Source organism: Miniopterus schreibersii, assembly GCF_964146895.1.
Source record: "Miniopterus schreibersii genome assembly, chromosome: 7".
Taxonomy (NCBI): Eukaryota; Metazoa; Chordata; class Mammalia; order Chiroptera; family Miniopteridae; genus Miniopterus; species Miniopterus schreibersii.
The window spans coordinates 38,022,272-38,041,115 of record NC_138108.1 but is presented as its reverse complement, the minus strand read 5'-3'; the positions used below and the strand labels follow the sequence as shown (position 1 = coordinate 38,041,115).

At 39.1% G+C, this 18,844-nt stretch overlaps 1 protein-coding gene across 2 annotated transcripts in view; it reads right to left on the bottom strand.

Moving 5' to 3' along the window:
- The window catches only part of PDE11A (phosphodiesterase 11A), a gene marked incomplete at its 5' end in the record, with an annotated part of 257,674 nt that overhangs the window by 106,444 nt on the left and 132,386 nt on the right, over positions 1 to 18,844 (bottom strand). For both annotated transcript variants that reach the window (XM_081141813.1, XM_081141814.1), the window contains one exon: positions 8,190 to 8,240. In XM_081141813.1, coding sequence (XP_080997939.1) covers positions 8,190 to 8,240 — 51 coding nt within the window. The remainder of the gene's footprint in view (positions 1 to 8,189; positions 8,241 to 18,844) is intronic.

The following is an 18,844-nucleotide window of genomic DNA, read 5'->3' as shown; positions in this document are numbered from 1 at the left end:
GGACAGAATACAGGACCACACAAATAAAAGGAATTAGAAACATATGCTGAGATTCAAGAAAGTAAATAGAGTTTTTAAAAATGTAGTCATATTTAATGTTAAAAAAGTTGTTGAATCAACTAAGAATTACTGGCAGGCAGCCTTTGCCCACAGCAGGAAAGGACAGATACTATCACAGTGAACATTCCAAGGAGAATATCTAAATAAAGAAAATTAATTCCTTTATTCTGAAATAGTTTATAATTCATTGGAAACCCAAGAAACTAGCAAGCAAGAACTTAAAACAGGAGTTGAGACAGAATTTAGACACTCTCATTGTCACAGATCTCTGCTTCAAAATTTTATTCATATGTTGTAATTTCCTCTCCCATCAAAATTGCAAACAGTTCAATGAATTTGATAACTTGGTAGAAATTTCTCCGGCACCCAGGTGCAAGGCATGGTTTTAGGTGACATAAGGGTTACAAAAACAAGTCAACCCCTAAAAATGCTCCTAGTTTAACTAGGCAAATTAGACAGGTACTCAACAATTTATATCACAAGGTAGAAACTAATAAAAGGATGGCAAATGAGCAGATCACTGTTGCCTGAAGGACAGTTAGAACAACTTCATGGAGAGGGGTACAGTGGAGCAGGAGTAGGTGGGGTTATTAAGATTTTTAAATATGTGGAGATAGGACTAGGGATGGGATCAAAGATAGGGAAGGAAAGAGAAAGGGCAGGAACTATGAAATGGAGCTCATGTGAAAGGTGGGTGAGGGGGAGCATGGGAAACAGGATGAAAACATGAACTGGAGGTTAGAGTTACAAGCACTTCTAATACCCTATTAAAGAATCTGACATAATGGAATCTAGACGCCTACAGAAGATAGCATTGCGGGAAGGAAGCTGGCACCAACAGAAGAGTACTGCTAATCTAGTCGCTGTGTACAAAATGAGCTGGGAGCAGGTCAAGAGGAGGCAGGGAGGCTGGCTGGAGGGCACCGCACAGCAGCCGTCCGCACAGGAGGCAATGGGATCTGAACGAGTGATGCTGATGGGAGCTCTGAAGTCAGGGTGGAGGGGGCAGCGCGTGGGCCTGAGGGAGTGTGAAGACTCAAAGAGGCTGTGCGACTTTATCCGAGTGCGCATCTGGAGAGGGGGTGAGCCGAGCATAACAGTTAGGAGTTTGTAGTTTTGAGTGTCCTGAAGGAAAAGCAGAGAAAAAAGCAACCATGTGATAGCTAACCCAAGCCCATATCTTTGAGGCGAGGGCCAATCAGTTCTTCATTTCCCAGTCCCATACTTATAGTTATAGATGGCTCTAACTAGAGGAAACCCACAAAGAAGGGAGGGCAATACAGTCCCAGATGCCCTGGTGTTCTGGAAGGTCCTGAACCCTTTGGCCTTTACAGTTCCCTTCCACTGTTCAGTGGTCAGGGCTCTAACTGGGCCACACTATTGCCCTCTGCTCCTGTCTTCCCTGGACCTTTGGAACTCATCTCATCATGGCTCTGAACCTCATTTCATTCTTTCGGGCTCAGATTCCCTGGTTCTTCAAGCCTGACACGGAATACAGTGAGCCCAGCTATGTGAACATGTGGAATTAAGAAGGTGGGAGAGAGATGTCCAGGCCCATCCTTCCTCCCAGGTGAAGTAGACATTCATAATGAACTTTCTGAGACAGAGCCCCTGTTCTGTTTTCAAATGAAAAGAGTGATAAACAGTGGCTGTTTAAGTCGGTCTGAGAGGAGGTCAGGGTCACCGCAGCGTGTATTTTGGCCAGGTGGGTCCCTGAAGAGCCCTCCAGGCAGAGCTGCTGGTTCAGCGAGCGGCAGGAAGGGCCAGCCTAGCCTGCAGCCCTGGTTGCCCTCCCCATCCCTCCCCCCACGTTTTCAATACTCGGGAGTGACAAAGTACAACCGCCCTTTTCCTGACGTGGCAGTTGATTAAGACACAATTCATAAAGAGAACCACATAGGGACATGTGGACATTTGGCCACAAAGCACCCCGCATATTTACGGACACGCCCGCAGCGGTGCAGGCTGCCTGCTCAGTCTGCTGCCTTAGAGCAGCCGGTGCCCTTCCGAACGCTGACTCAGCTCTTTCCCCTGCACTCAATTTCCTGCTGAAGGTTCAATAACTTTCCCTGATGATTAAAAAAATCTCGGGTATTAAACTCGGCATAAATACTACTGAAAGTCAAAACAACCCCCTCAATTCAAGAGGCAGGAACGAGAGGCGGCAGGGTAGGTTAGGTGTAAGAAGACGCCCTAATCCTGTTCATACTGCTTCGAGGTCGTCTTTTTAATGACCTTAGAAAGAAGCTGAGGTGAACTGGGAAGCCGTTAGTTGTTGAGATTTCCAAAGGTAGCACTTCAGGAAGGCTGCGAGGGCTGACTAGAGAAACAACAGAAAGCTCTTCTTCCCTCCCTGACACCTCCAGGTCCCGGATTACACCCCCCCCCCCCACCCTTCCTGGCTGTGGAGGTGCCTCTGCGGAGTGCCCGCCTGCAGGAGAGGAGCTGAAAGGTGCTCCCTACCGACTGGGGCATGGGACACCAGCTCCCTGAGCCTCTCCACAGGGCGCCTGCCCTACCTCTCCCCTCCTCAGCAGTGGCCGCATCACCTGGGTTTGGGTAAATGCCATGGTGTGACACCCCCCCCACAGACACACACATAGTGCACTTTTCCTCTGCAAGAAGCTGCTGAGGGGCTGTGTTCCTCCAGGGCTTTGGGAATAGAGTGGGCAGGGCAGGGGGCAGCATGTGTGCTGCCTCGGTACCATCAGAAAGGTGCGCCCTCTGGAGGAGCAATTAATAAAAGGCATTCCATGCACTTGGTCAGCCAAATGGTCGGCCAATTCCTGCCTCCTTGCGCTGGGGCCTCTGACAGACACATGTACCAGCATAATAGCAGGGGCGGCTCTGAGGAAGGAAGCTTCTTATTAAAACCTTTGAGTAATTCATGGATCAAACATGCTTCCTCAAGCCTAGTATATCACATACCATTGCTTAGCTTGTCCCCTGCCATCCAGAGGAGGCTGGAAGAGCCTATTTTTGATGTAGCCATTCTTATTTTGGTATGGAAAGGCCACGGGGAGTATCTATTCTATGATATTTTATTTACTTTACCAAGATATTAATTTGTGGCCTAGGCATTAACACTGAAAACTTGAAATATGAAAGAGGTAGTCGAAACCCAAACACTCAACATGAGTTACTGGCATTTAATTACTCAACATGAGTTACCGGCATTTAACGAGGCAGTTGTGGAATCTAATGAATAAAATAAACTAACAAACAAAATAGAAACAGGCTCATAGAGACAGAGAACAGACTGATAGCTATTAGGGGACTGGGTGAAAAAGGTGGAGGGATTAAGCAAAACAACAACAAAAACCCTCATAGACACAAACAACAGTATGATGATTACCAGAGGGAAAGGGGGGATAAATGGTGATGGAAGGAGACTTGACTTTCGGTGGTGAACACACAATACAATATACAGATGATTTAGTATAGAATTGGACACCTGAAACCTATATAATTTTATTAACCAATGTCACCCCAATAAATTCAATAAATATTTTTTGAAAAAAAGAAAAAAAGAAATGTTAGGCTGCATGAAAGAGGTGAAGGGATTAAGAAGCGCAAATAAGTCACAGGGGTATAAGTACAGCATAGGAAACATAGTCAATAATATTGTAATAACTATGTTTGATGCCAGTTGGGATACTGGAAATATTGAGAGGAACACTATGTAAAGTATATGATTGTCTAACCACTAAGATGTACACCTGAAACCAATATAAAATAAAATTGAGAGAAAAAACAAAAGAAATGAAGGCAAAAAATCCAATAGTGAGAAAAGATGACTTGATTTTGGGTGGTGGGCACACAAAGAAATAAACAAATCATGTATCACATAAATGTACACTTGAAACATATATAATCTTGTTAACCAATGTCACCCCACTAAATTTAATAAACTTTTTTTCCAAAAAAGATTACTGAGGCAGTTAAACAGGGCTGTAAAGGAGTTCATCTTTGATTGCAGCCATAACCCATGCAGTTTGGAATTGAAAGAAGAGATGACAGAAGGTACGAATATAATATGAGCATGTTCATGAGTTGATTTTAATTGGTAAACTGGCATATATAGTGATAACTGTTTGGTCTGTCCACTGCATTAGAACCTTAAGAAAGTGCATAAAATTACAGGAGCATATTATTGGTGTACTAATCTCATTTTCTCATGTTATCACAACTGGCATCTTCAGGTTATTAAAAGCTTTTAAACCAGTCACCTTCAAAGAGATGTAGAAAAGATATAAACAGGCACTAAAGTCTGCACAAATTTTCTGGGCACACCTTTCTTATTTCAAGTTCAAGGAAGATCAGTAAATGTTAATGAGCATAAAAACTGTTTTTTAGACCCTGGCTTCCTCATTTAGTGCATAGGGCAACCAACCCATAAAGGATAAATTGTTAACATTATAACTGGCATCAGACTTTTAAAAAGTTAATTCATTAGTTCCAGAAAGTTCTGTGATCTTAGCCACACAAAAGGAGTGTTTCCCAAAATATAAATGTTATATCAGAACCACAAAAAATAAAGTTCCGATATTCTTGGTTGAGCAATTCTATATTTCGTCTACTTATTCTGGCTAGACAACCCAGGGACACTTCTAGAGAGGTTTTCACACTCTAACCACTCTTTATCCACCCATCACCATATATCCCGCAAGGAGATCTTTCACAGTAGGAGAAACAGGGTTAACAGAACAGAACAAAACAAAAACAAAAACACCCTCCCCCTCTTCTATGGTATTCTAAAATAGGAAAAGAAATCCCCAAACATGGAGGGGTATGAAATAGGAAGCCAAGTTATGAGAAAAAGTAAGGTGGTATCAGCCTATCATAAATGATTATTAAATATTTATACAGGTTTATTGTATGTGAAATCTGTGTTCTTTTAGATCATAGGATCTGAGAGTACAAATGAAAATGAATTGAAAGTAATTAATGATGTGCATCACCCTCTCCAATATTATGGGATCTCCATTTCTCCTACTTTTTTCTGGAAGTTCTCAGGGTATACCTTATTTGTCATTAAAAATGTGACTACTCAGCTGCATTGATTCCTTCAACCTCTGCTGGTCATGTTAATAGGAAGGTAGGTGCCTTGCCTCTGGTCCACAGGGATGCATCCTTCCATTGCACTGCTCTTTCTGTTGTGTGCTGTTGACACTCTGGAACCCTTGTGCTCTCAGGGGCACTTAATGCCCTGAAACCATAGAAAGTCCATCCCTTTTGTGTCCACTCATATTCTTAGCTGAGAATGTGGACCCATGGGAGGCTGGGGTAAGAGACAAATCCAAGAGACAAACCCTACGCTGAACTTGGAATCATCCAGACACTAAGGCCTCAACTTTCAATAGGAAGAGTTCTTGACTCATAGTGTCTCATGTAAAACAGACCACATCTCACTGGTTTTTTAGACATGTCTGAATCCCAAATCTATAACACCTTGGGCTGCCACTGGAGTCTGACCTGTATATGCAAGTATTTGACTATTAGGTCTTTTTTAGCACTAGATAATACATTAAAATCATTTTCTTCCCTAACTCTGGCTTAATCTCTGAATCACTGACCACTAGTTCTGTCCGAGCTGGAATAATCCAATACATCGAGACTCAACCATCCTTTAACTCATGAGATCTTGTGGATAACTCTAATTCCAGATTTCATCTCTTTCTCTCTCTCCCTCTCTGTCTCCTTCTGTCTCCATCTCTCTGTCTCTTTCTTTCTTCTTTCTTTCTTTCTTTCTTTCTTTCTTTCTTTCTTTCTTTCTTTCTTTCTTTCTTTCTTTCTTTCTTTATTATCTCTGTTAAAAAAATATTGCAGGTAGCAAAGGTTACAATATTTGAATGTAAGCATGACTTGTCTGTAGATATTGGTCAAAACAAAGTATGTACTTGCTGTTATTTACAGTGTTAGAAAACTGCCACTGCACATACTCTTGAATGAAATTTCAGTAAATACTTTTCAGTGTCTACGGGCAGGATTATTTTAAGCCCACTACATTTTAATGTTATTGCTGTAGTTATAAGACATCAGCTACCAATTATGATAATATTTTATTTACTTTATATATCAAGAAAAAAGCCATTAGGTTAAAATTATCTACTATATCTCAATTACATTGTAATAAGATACTCACTAACATCTTTCAGGATAAAATTTAGGATAAATCAGCTAAGTTAATAATCTTGATAATTTTATGAAGAAATAACCCTTTGTTCTCAAATATAAATACTTCATATTTTTAGTATGTTTGTGAGCTAACAATAGAAAAGCATGCCAAATTCCAACTCAACAGTGTTCTCCTTACTTTAAGCGAAGAATTAAGCCTGAACACAGGGCAATACCTTTAGAGAGTAGACAACTATTGATTTTGGCCAGCTATAGCTCTCGACATGTCCTGTCAAATAGCTTTTGAAGGCATGTTTAGTACATTGTGAGCTTTGCTATCTTTCTCCCTGACTGTCCCTTCCTTCTTTTAGCAATGATGATAATTATAACAGTAAAAAGTATAAAAGAGTAAAATAGTTATGGAAATCATTTCCATAAGTAGAATTTCTAGGTAACTGAACTTTATTAAAGTAAAAAAGCTTTAAATATTTTTGATGAAAATGTTAATAAAATACATAAAAAATATAACTACATCTAGCCACAGTTTTAACACTTTCTTAATGAATACTTCTTTAGAGTTATGGAACACTGATGCTGTTTGGATTTGTTTAGTCACTCATTCATTCACTCATTCATCCATCCAACAGTTATTGATTGAGTGTTACTATGTCTCGAGAACTGCGAATGGCAGTAGAGACAGAGCAGTGAACTAAATATACCAATAGGGCTGCCTTGCTGGCACTCACATTCTAGCTGGTATTTAGAATGTTTATCTTTACAACAAGCAGGCCCTGACTCCTATGGTTTTGGTTGTTCTGTCCCCTTCCTTTGTTGTCAGCTGTCACCTCTTGCTGGCACAAGGTCTCTCCTTCTGATCTGGGTCAGCACCACAGGTCTTTTCTATACCCCTGGATGGAGCCCAAGCAGCTCACCTGAGGCCCACTGTATGCTCCCTGCCCTTCTGAGTAGTTCCCTCAGCCCTACTATGAGTTTAGGGTCTTCCCTTGTTCCTTTTCTTTATTAGAGTGACTCAATTCTAATGACCTGACTCAATTATCAGGCCAAAGGTCTCTGTGCCATTTTTCCTGGGAAGACAAATGCATCTATACGCAAATGAAACTCTTAGAAGAGTAGTCATCATCAAGCATTATTACATGCAAATATTACAATGCAAAACATTACCTTTCTTACGGTAGTGATAGCTTGCTTGATAATGAATGACTAACCCTCCACAAAAGCTTAGGAAGGCACACACCAAAGCTTTCAAATGGGAAAAACGTCAGTTTCTCCATATATCCTTGTTTGAAGTGCAGCAAGAGGAGCAAGAATTCTGAGCGTCCTTTAAGGGAATGGTGATGACTAAGGTGGAAAGGGATATCTAAGGCTCATTCACAGGCTCACAGGACATCAGAGACGGAAGCGAGTCATGCTGAGCGGCTGTGAAGCCTGCTGGTTAAGAACTCCAGTTCTGGCACCAAACTGCCGGCTATACCCCTTACAGTTCAATATCTCCATGCCTCAGTTTACTCATCTGTAAAATGTTACATACTTCCCACGATTGTGAGACTCAAATGAATGAATATAGGTAAAATGTTTTGTACTGTGCCTGGTCCAATAATAGGTAAACATCACCTATTATCATCCCAATTTCTTCACTTATTTTTATAGATAAAGACATAAGCCTTACGATTTTAAGTGAACAGAAAGGTAGAGGTAAAATCAATGCCCAAACCAATGCTCACCATATTACACAGATTTTTTTCCCTGATATCCTGCTTACTTAACAAATGGAAATAAATACTGAAGTTATTTCGATGATCATGAAAGACCTACTCAGTTATCTATGTCTATCCTGCCTTCTAAAACTGAAATATCCAAACACACCTTTCCTCAGTTCTCTTTCCCCAACATCCAATGGGCAGGATTAATTCTCTAGAAGCAAGTGACAAGGAGTCAGGAAGTCACATAAAATTTAACTTTATGCCCTAAAAGGACGCCACTTGCTTCCTTACCTTAAATTTGTCAACTTCAGCTTTTGAACATGTCGCATGATATGACAGCACCTGATTCAGAAGAAAAGAATAAAAAAAACTTTAATAACAAGACATGACTATTTCTGAAATTCTTCTGGCTTAAAAATAAACGTCGTTCATGAATATCACCTTGACAAAATAGTGGATTTTAATGTACGACAAGAATTTTCCAGTAACAGTCTGTGACACAGATTGTCATCTGTGCAATTACAGTGGAACCTATGATAATGCTGAATGGACTACAGCCCACATCAAAGGCCAAGAATGTTTTTTATAGTTAGTTATTTTATCGAAGAAACATGATGTGGCTCAAGACCACAGTTTCCAAAGGATGTGAATATTTACCCTGTGAAATGCTCTGGGACATAAACAAATCAAAAGGGCGTGTGTGTGTGTGTGTGTGTGTGTGTGTACTGTGGCAGACACTGCAGATTGCTGACTCGATTTCCATCTCTGGTCTACTCTCACGTGCCTGCTTTTATTATACAGGAAAGCTTATATTATGCCCAACCATCTGCAATGCTTTTTAGAAAAGGATTATATGTCCCTGCCCTATTGACATCAGCCTTAGTATATGACTTGCTTTAGTCAATGGGATATGGGGAAAAGTGACAGATGTCACTTTTAAGTAGAGCCTTTAAGGGCCATCACATGGCCCTGCCATCTCTGTCTTCCCTCAATCATGGGAAGTGCAAGGACCCCGAGATGGGCTGCACTCACCCAAAATGACGCATTGAGCACCGCTGCAGCCCAACTTGCAGCTGATGACATGTCACGGGAGCAATAAATCAACCTTTGTGGTTTATCAGCCCATCATAACCCAGTTTGAAGGCTGCCTAGAGCTAGGGGTGGTCATATGGGGTGGCCAGGTGACAATGCTGGTCAATGAAATACAAGTGGGAGTGTTGGGGTTGCCTCTGTCCTTTCCTTTCTCTTCCTCCCTGGAGAACAGCTGAAAGGCCTGGAGGTGCAGCCAAATCTGGTGTTTATGAGACAACCACCATGAGTATGAATGACAGCTTGTTATGGATCGTACAGCAGAAAGGGGAAGACTAAGGGGCCTGGCCGTGGGCTGCCCTGCCTCAGACTTCTTGTAGGATAAATAAACACACATTTGCCTGAGTCAGTACTGGCACGTTATAAAGTATGTTATATATACCTATATATGTGCACACACATAATGTATACATGGTATATATTTTTTGCTACCCATCTCATTCTTAATCCATGCAAATCTCAAACAAATAAGTCTGGGAAATGCTAAATACTTCTTCAACTACCAACCTTAGAGAATCCTAGTGTATGTCCATTTGACTTTGAAAAGTAAGGGTTTTACTTGTTTAAACTCAGCATTTCCCAAATCTGATTAGCCACAGAACTCCCTTTTAGGTTATATATTAATCTAGAAACATTCCCACCTAGTAACCTATTGAGCAAGAATTTTGAGAAATGCTGACCCAAGGCATGTACCGTCTGTGTGAAAGAACCAGGGCCACCATGGATGCAGTGTCTCACAGTGGTTAGAACACAGACTCTAGAGCAAAAAACCAAAAACATAAAACCTCATATGCAGACAACAGTATGGTGATTGCCAGAGGGAAAGGGGGTTGGAGGGTGGTAGGAAAGGGTAAAGAGGGGATAGTGATGGAAGGAGACTTAAGAAAAAGTAACACAGCATTTAAAGTCAGACTGCCACTTCTCAGCTATTGGACTTTGAGCAAGTGTTTTAATGTCTTTGGGCCTCATTTGTAAAATAGTATAATAATAATAATGCTATACAGGCATCTCCTGATTAACATTAGTAACCTATTCTTGAAAATCAGAAATTCCACCAGAAAACACCCACAGGGAGCCTGTTTTCCTTTTTTTTAATTGGAAAAAATTATAAGGTATTATAGGACCTGCAACCACATCCTAAAACTTAACGAGAAAAAAAAGTAAAATTCATATGTATGTGTGAACAAAAAATAATGTTTGGATATAAATTGCTGTGTCACTGAAATTCGAAGGCTGACCCTCGTCATAAACAATATAGTTCTTAACAAAAAGTTGCTTTACAGTCAGTACCGTCAGTAGTATCTTCTCTTCCATTGTCAATACTATAATCATTCACCTCCGCTTCCATAGTTTTCACAACACTTTTTCATCTTTGCAAGGGGACTGACTGTCAAATACTAAGTAAAAACAAGAGCTGGGTATTAAAAGGCATGGAGATGACAAGCTGCCTTTCTCAGAGCCAGCAGCAACTGAGAGGCACACCCTCACTGTAAAATTCCGTGAGGTTCTCAAAATGTCTACACGTGATTCGGACATTTTTAGACCAATTTAATTTGGAATGTAAATGAAAACTTTTCCCATGACTCATTTTGTTTAAAAAAAAAATTAAACAGAGTTTTGGAGATATAAATCTAATTTTTCCAATTAAACAAAGGCATAAAATGTTGTTTTGAGAGATAAATATGTTTTTTGAGGTTTAGTAATAAAAAACCAAGAGTTTTTTTTATACTGGAAAAATTTTGTGATGTGGGCCTGTACTTCAGACAGTTCTTAGGAAGATTAAATGTGATTATACAAGTTAAATATGTTGCACATAAATAATCAACTTATATTTATTGTATTAATATTCAATTACAATTCTACCATATAAATATTTGGAAAAATATTGTTATCATATTATCTTCATTGTCTCATAATTATTAACAGATATTTTCATCGCAAAAATAACTGGATAGATTTTGTTCTTTTGGTTCGATTTCATTACAGTAAACTTTAATTTGGCTGTCATCTTATTAAAATTTCTTATAATTTACAAGTCTCTTTTTGCAAATTCAACCTTCAACATTTATCCTTATTTACTTAAAAAATAACTTTTCACAAAAACTCAAGTTGAAATTCAAAATCTGTGCCACCAGGTGGTGCTTAGCCTGGCTTTCAGTACGTTAGGCAAGCTGCCCACTCCTCTTGCTTAACTTTTCCCACTTCCTTTATTATTAAAAATAAAAGCTATTAACTCCATTGAATTAAAAGTATTTGAATCAGTGAAGCAGACTAAGATTTTTTGTCCATTTAAATTTTTCTTTTGTTTTATTATCATTGAAGAAGTTCTTTGTGTGTTTTAGATACAATTCCTTTGTCAGATATATGTCTTGAAACTATTATCTCCCAGTCTGTGGCTGTCTATTAATTTTCTTTTCTTTTCTTTTTGTTTTTTAATTATGAGAGGTTTCCCACCATCTAGTTAATTAACACATCAGAAAACTCACATATTTATCTTTTTAAAAACAATTTTTTTTGGTGAGGACATTTAAGTTCCACCCTTTTAGCAAATTTAAATTATATAATACAGTGTTAACTACAGTCACCATGTATTATACTAGATTCTCAGACCTTTTATCCTTAGCTGAAAGTTTGTACCCTTTTACCACCTCAATTTTCTTTTAATGTCTTTTAATGAGCAAAAGTTTTCCATTTTAAACAAGTACAACTTACTCATTTTTTTCTTTAGTTATTTCTAACTGTGTTCTTTCTAAGAAATCTCACCTACCTCAATATTGTGTATACATAGCTCATGCTATCTTCTACAAACTGTATAGTCTTATCTTTGATGTTTTTGTCTGCGATAAATCTGAAACTAAATTTGTGTGGGTATAAGATTAAGACTTTAATAAAATAAATGCCTTGGTTACTTTGTCATGATTCTTAAATTCTCCTGGACCATAACTTGGAGCTAAAACCCTCTTAGAGTTCATTCTGAGATTTTAGCCTTTCTACCGGCTAATCTATTACATCCATAAGAATTTTTTATTCTATCTTTTAAACCAAGTTAACAATAAGGAAGCTTTCGGTTTTACTTTTTTGTTCTGAGAGTTGTTGTTCCCCTTTGTAGAACTCTGAAAACTAGTAAACGGAGCAGAGGAGTGGCCTCTCACAAGAATCTTTCAACAACCTTCTCCTAAAAGGACAGTGCCTGTGGGTGCGCAGGGAGGATTCATCAGCTAATAGGAGCACCTTGTTCCTGCAGGAGTAGGCCCTTGGATTAACCGCAGTCTGGGAGGACACAGCACTGTCCCCTCTAAGAACCCCTGGAATAGCCAACCAGCCAGAGGAGCAGATTCCTCAAGAAAAGGGATCCGATAGCAGGATTTCCAGAATGCTGTGATTTCCTCCTTCCAAGCAGTTTCTACTGTTTGGTCCTAAAGGATTTCCTGGGATGTGTTCAGGAAGGTGATGCTTCCCTGCTCCAGTTTACTCTCAAGGATTGCTTTACACACAGAGCATGGCAATGAGAACCCAGCAACACATACCCCTTTCATGTATACTATCAACACAGCTATCATGCATTATGACTAGATATAAATATGCTTAGCTCTCAGCTTCTGATCAATGTGATCACCTCACTATTTTTAGCAAGCATTCACAAGTGCTGTTGAGGTCATGCAGGACTTTTCCTCATCACCGTGGCCACTGATCATGTCTCATTCACTCCTCAACATGCATTGGTTTTGTTTCTGCCCCCATGACTCCACTGGAACAGCTTGTCTCAGGGTTTCCAATTTCTTGCAGCCAAATCCATGCACAAATCTGCAACTGCCTTTTGCAGCACTATTGAACATAGAAGTTTGCTGGGCTCAGTCTCTCCTTCAGTGATGTTATACACTCTCATGGCTTTATACATCATCTCTGTGTTGACAACTTCCAAATTTAGCCCTAACCTCTTCTTGAGCTCCAGAGTCGTATATCCAACTGCCTACATCTCTAACTTCCTACATCACTGACCCAACTTCATCAGCTCACTGGCATCTCAAACTTAATAGGTTAATCACCCATGTTGATTTCCCCTAATCACCCATGTTGATTTCCCCATATGTGGTAGATAGAATGATCCCCTCACCCCCTGCCAAGATGTCCACATTCCAGCCCCTGGAATCTATGAATATGTTTATGTTACATGGCAAGGGGGAAATAAGATTGCCAATAGAATTAAGGTTGCTAATCAGATGAGATGGGAAGATTATCTTGGATATCTAGATGGGCTCAATGTTATGACGAGGGTCTTTATAAGTCAAATAGGAAAGCAGGAAAGTCAGAGTCATAGCGGTATAACATGAGAACAACTTAACCTGCCATTGCTCACTCTAAGATGGAAGGGAGCCATGAGCCAGGGAATGAAAGTAGCCTCTAGAAGCTGGAAAAGGCAAGGAAACACCATCCCCCATAGCCTCCTTTAGAATAAATGCAGCTCTCCTGATACTTTGATTTTAGCCCAAAGAGATCCATTTCAGACTTCTCACCTCCAGAATTTTAAGATAAAAATTTTTGTTCATTTAATCCAGTAAGTTTGTGGAAGTTAACAAAGGCCCTAGGAAACTAATGTCACAAATTTGTTTCTCTCCTATTCTACCCCTGTTCCATAAATGACATTCCATCCAATAGTTTAAACCAGAAACCTGAGGCTTAGCCTTGATTTTTCTCTCCCCTTGTCCCTCACATTGAATCCATCAAAAACATGTTATTATCACTCCTATATTTTGACTCTTTCTACTTCCATCATCACTACCTGGGTCCAATGCACCAGCCTCTCCACCTGGGTTCTGGCAATAATCTCTCAATTTCTTTCATGCCCCCCTCCCCCGGTCTCTTTGGCATACATCAGCCAGAGTGACATTTAAGAAGTATAAAGCAGATCTTGCCATCCCCCAGCTGAAACTCATCGTGGCTTATTACACTTAGAATAACATCCAGATCCCAGTGACTGCACAACTTGGCCCTCAGTGCCCTCTCAAACCGCACTTCACACTGTGTACACTCTCTTCTATGTCCTGCAGCCACACTCACCTCCTTTGGTCCTTCTATTCACCAACCTCTTTTCTACCTTAGAGTCTTCCCCACTCTCATCACCTGATTGCTCTTTTCACCCTCCTGACATTAGGTTAAATGTCACCTCTTCAGTGAGGTCTTCTCCTACTATCTCAAGAATCCACCTCACTGTCCATTATTCTGAATTAACAAGCTATTTTCTTCACCTCGTGTATCACAGTTGGAACTATTAGTTTGTTTGTTCATCCTCTGCTTCCCCCACTAAACTGTAAACACTTTGAAGGCAAAGAGAAGATCTGGTTTTGGTCACTAATGTATATCCTGTCCCTAGGAGTATGACTGATACTTACTTGGCACTCAGTAAATATTTGGTGAATCAAGGAATAAAAAAATAAAATAACCTTTAAAGAAAATAATCTCTCCATTTCCCATATTATTAGTACCTTGAATTGATGCTTTTTTCTCAGTGAATCATGTCTCTTAGAGCATAAACTAAGCAGTGTCAGTAGGGTTGCCAGGTTTAGAAAATAAAAATACAGGACACCCAATTAAATTTGAATTTCAAATAAAAAATTAATATTTGCAATATTTTGGAAATACTTATACTAAAAATATTATTTATTATTGATTTGAAATTCAGATTTAACTGGGTGTCTTGTGTTTTTACCTGGCAACCCTGCTTCTAGTTGCTCCAAATTAAGAAGGCTGGAAACAAATATGGAAAACTCCAAGCCACATCCCCAAATATTCATGTTCCTTTCCCTACCCTCACTCTATAACATTTCCCAGAGACTTTTTCTCCACGGTATTTTATCTGGCAAACCTAGCAAATGCCTTGAGTGTGGAATATTTTCAGCAATGCCAAATAAATCTAAGTGACTCATAAATCTAAGTGACAAATCCACAATGCCATTGAAGGGACTATAACAAAGGCAATTCCTGATCACTTTTAGCATAGCCAATATTCAAAAAGAGAGTCATTACTGTTATATACATATATATATGATCATGTGGCACAGCTAATGACTAAAAATCAGGCAAAATTCCATAGTTGATAATAAATCTTAAAGAATTATATATTTTTAATTACTATTGTCAAACGCTTAGATAAGTTAAAACTTCCTCCATGATTCCAGACTATATTTATTTTATAAGAATTCCCTAAACTGTACATTTCATATCAAGGACCTAGGTATACAATTCATTTTTTAGTAATAACATATTTGATAGAATAAAAAGGCTTTAATTGAATGCATCATAGGAGTTTTAAAGAAAGTAGCATTTGCAAATCTTAATTATATAAATACTTGCTCTATGAGGAACACTGTCAGGTTATGAGAGTTTAGTCATACAAAGACACTCGTTAATCTTTTGAAAGCTAAATAAAATTTATATAAAGCTTGCATAAAAAATAAACAGTTGATCCACAGAACACTTGACAAACATTAAACTTTCACACACAAATTTCTATCCCAGATAGATATATTTTTGGTTTGTATTAATTTAGAAAATTTTAAACTAGTGACTCTATTTTCTTGGTGAGCTCTAACATAAGAAATCTCTATAGTTAAAAAATAAATCACTATTTGCAAAACCTTATCAACTTCAATTAACTGTTGGATTGAACTTGCCTCTAGCAAAACAAAAAAAAGCAAGGTAAAGCAATTATCAGGCCCATGAAGAACAGAGTAGAGAAGTCATGTTTTTATGTCGAGTTACCACAGCAGGAAAAGACAATTAACTATATTTCAAAAGAAAAGCAATGAGCAGAGCTATGAGATAGGACTGCTGTGCCAAGCAAGACTTGCCCTCTGCCACATGTGGTTCAAGACCAGAGCCAAATGCTTGCCTTGCAATCTTAGGTACTGCCCTTGAGTAAAATCTCTCCTATCAATAGTTTTGGATGTTCATTTATTTTGGATTCTAGCAGAGCAATGAGAAATGGACCACTACATATACTGGCTGAAAGGATCACAAATATAAAGAACCATTTATTAGGGAGGAGGAGCCCAGCCCTCTCTGAGGACCCAGACTGACTGTCTCAGGCAGAAAAGGACTGCACGGATATTTACTGATGTTTATGGCTTAGTGGCAAAGTGGCACTTGGTGGTACTTGGAAACTAAACTGATACCAGAGTTAATGTAAACTGATCTGGAGTAAAAGCCCAAATAATTTATATTGATGAGCTCCAAAGAAATAAAGAAGCTTTGCTATCAGCAGCAGGCCTCCAGCCAAGAACAGTGACAAACCACAGGGAATGAAAAGTCAATTTATTCCAGTGACCTGACAGAAGTGCCATCTAACTGAGTGAAGAACACATTCCAGGATTTCTTAACAAGATGATGACAGGTTTCAAAGACCCGGTGACTGGATGCATGTGCAGAAACTAAGAAATCATGTTTCTTCTGTCAAATATTTAAGAAACTGCCTGCTGTTTAATGGAATGAAATGTTCAAAAAAGGACTTCAGATAACTGCTTGTGATCTGTTATCATGACCTTCAAATATATCTGTCATAACATATTTTTTAAATCTAAAAAAGGACAAACTTTTTAAATTTAAAGTAAAATAAAAGATATCTGCTGAAACTGGGGTAATAAGTAAAATCCTCAGTTGTCAGGGTAACTTTAAGATCAGCTGCTTTTAAACTACTCATGCAGGAAGGAAGGACCACACTTGTAGTTCATATCAACATACATTTACGGGGTATCTACTATGTGTAAGTCATGGTGGTACACATCTTAGCTCTTTTTCTCCTCTTGGCAAGTACATTTTATTTAAGGCCTCAGTTTTCTTTGATTGCTAGTAGTTGTATGAAACACTGAGCTGAAAATGATTCTTGAGGCTTGAGGAGGAGCTCAGCAAGAAGGTGTGCTGTGATTGATTAGTGATATCTTCCACAGGCATTGGTTGGAAAGAGCAGTGGCCTGTGTGCTATGCATCATAATCACTGGAAAATAACAAATGACCTTCTGGGTCAAACTATTCAGTCCAGGACTCTATTGATGAAAGAGATGCAAAGATATATTTTGAGAAAATCATAGATGTCTAAATTTAATTGAGTAGGGATATACCTAAAACATAGATGCCATTTTGATTTTTAATTTCATCCTGGATTAGGTGAAATTTGTACTGGTAATAAGCCTGCTAGCTCTGTAGCCAGCCTCTGGACCTCTGTGCTATAAGAAACAGTCACCTTCTTGGGTAAGAGGCTAAAAGTCTCCACTTGACCAGTAGGGCCCATTAATAGATGGGAAAAGAGACTGACTGTAATTAAAAGACAGTACCAAGTTCATATTGGGTCCATCTTATTGGGCACTTAAGATAATTATTTTGGTTTTGAAAAAACAGGCTTCCTGTTTATATGGAAATAAGAAGAAAATTAAAGCATCTGCCAAATTATGTTCAAGGGGATTGAGTAAAAGGAGTTTTCCAAAGAGCTTGGTGTACTGAAATCTACCTTGACAATAGTGTAGCCATAGAGGAAGTTTAGACTTCTAAGTCAACAGGAGACCTGCCCGTATTGGCTGGATTCTCTTTTAATTAATCTTGACAGAATAGACAATGCCATAGTTGCATTTATTTCATTCAAAGCTGTGGAGTTAACTTCTCCATGGTTTGAAAGAGCCCCCAATTTAGAATGAAGAAAGGATTCATTACTTATTCACCCAAAGCAAAGATTTAACTTAATCATTCTATGCTGTTGCCAGATTAAAATGTGAATATTGGTATTCCTTGCAGCACAATGTGTGCAACATGGTCCCTTGAAACAGACAGACCTGAGCACGAATCCCGACTCTGCTTCTAGCTGTGCAATGCAAGCTACAGAAACTCTCTCTCAAAGTTTCTAAACCTATCTGAGCCCCACTTTGCTCATTTGTCAAATGGTAATAATACTGTCTACTCTGATCTGTTTAGGTGAAGGTTAAATTTTATATATATATGCACTTAACATAGTACATGACACATGATAAACATTTAATACATGTAGCATTTTAAAAAGTATCAGAGAATAACAGCAACAGGAGAAGAGTGTAAATTAATAAAAAAAAAAAAAATTAACAAATAAGCCTGAACAAGTTACCATGGGGACTATACCAAGTTACTGGAAACCTCCTACTGGGTTTGGGAATTCATGCCCAGGATCCCAAAGCACATTCTTTAGACCATGGCACTGGCAGCAAATAACTTGAGGGTGGATTTGATTTTGGAAAACCGTCAAATATCACTTAATAGGAAATAAAATGAAAACATGATCAACTTTTTATTTAAAAACAAAGTATGACTATAAAGTACTGAAATTAATTTTCTCTCTATAACTGCCAGATGATCCTTCTAAAATGTCAAACTGATCATGTTCCTCTCCTGCTGAAACTCTTCAACGATTCTCTACTGCCTTTAGAATCAAGTTTAGCACAAGTGACCTTGGTGATCTGCCCCCTGCTACCTCATGCCCTGCCTCCCCCCCTGCGTTCCCTTTGCTCTTGCTGTACTGAGATACTGGGACTGCCCTGAACAGCATGCTGCCTCAGCCCTCCCTGCTTCTGCCCACCACCCTCCTTCTGCCTGGAATGATCCTGCTAGTTGTCTTTCAAAACTGTAGAGCTCATTGCCACTTCTCACTAAGAAGTTATCTTCTCTACAAAGCAATGTTGACTGAACTCTCTGGTCTAGATGACCCTCTTCCATGCTTTCCAACCTTGTCCCTACCCTGTCTCCTGGAACTCATAAACCCCAGTGGGAACCACACCTGTGCACTTATCTCTCTCCTCTACTAGACTGAAATTACTGGGGGTATTGTAGATGGCCTGTCAAGT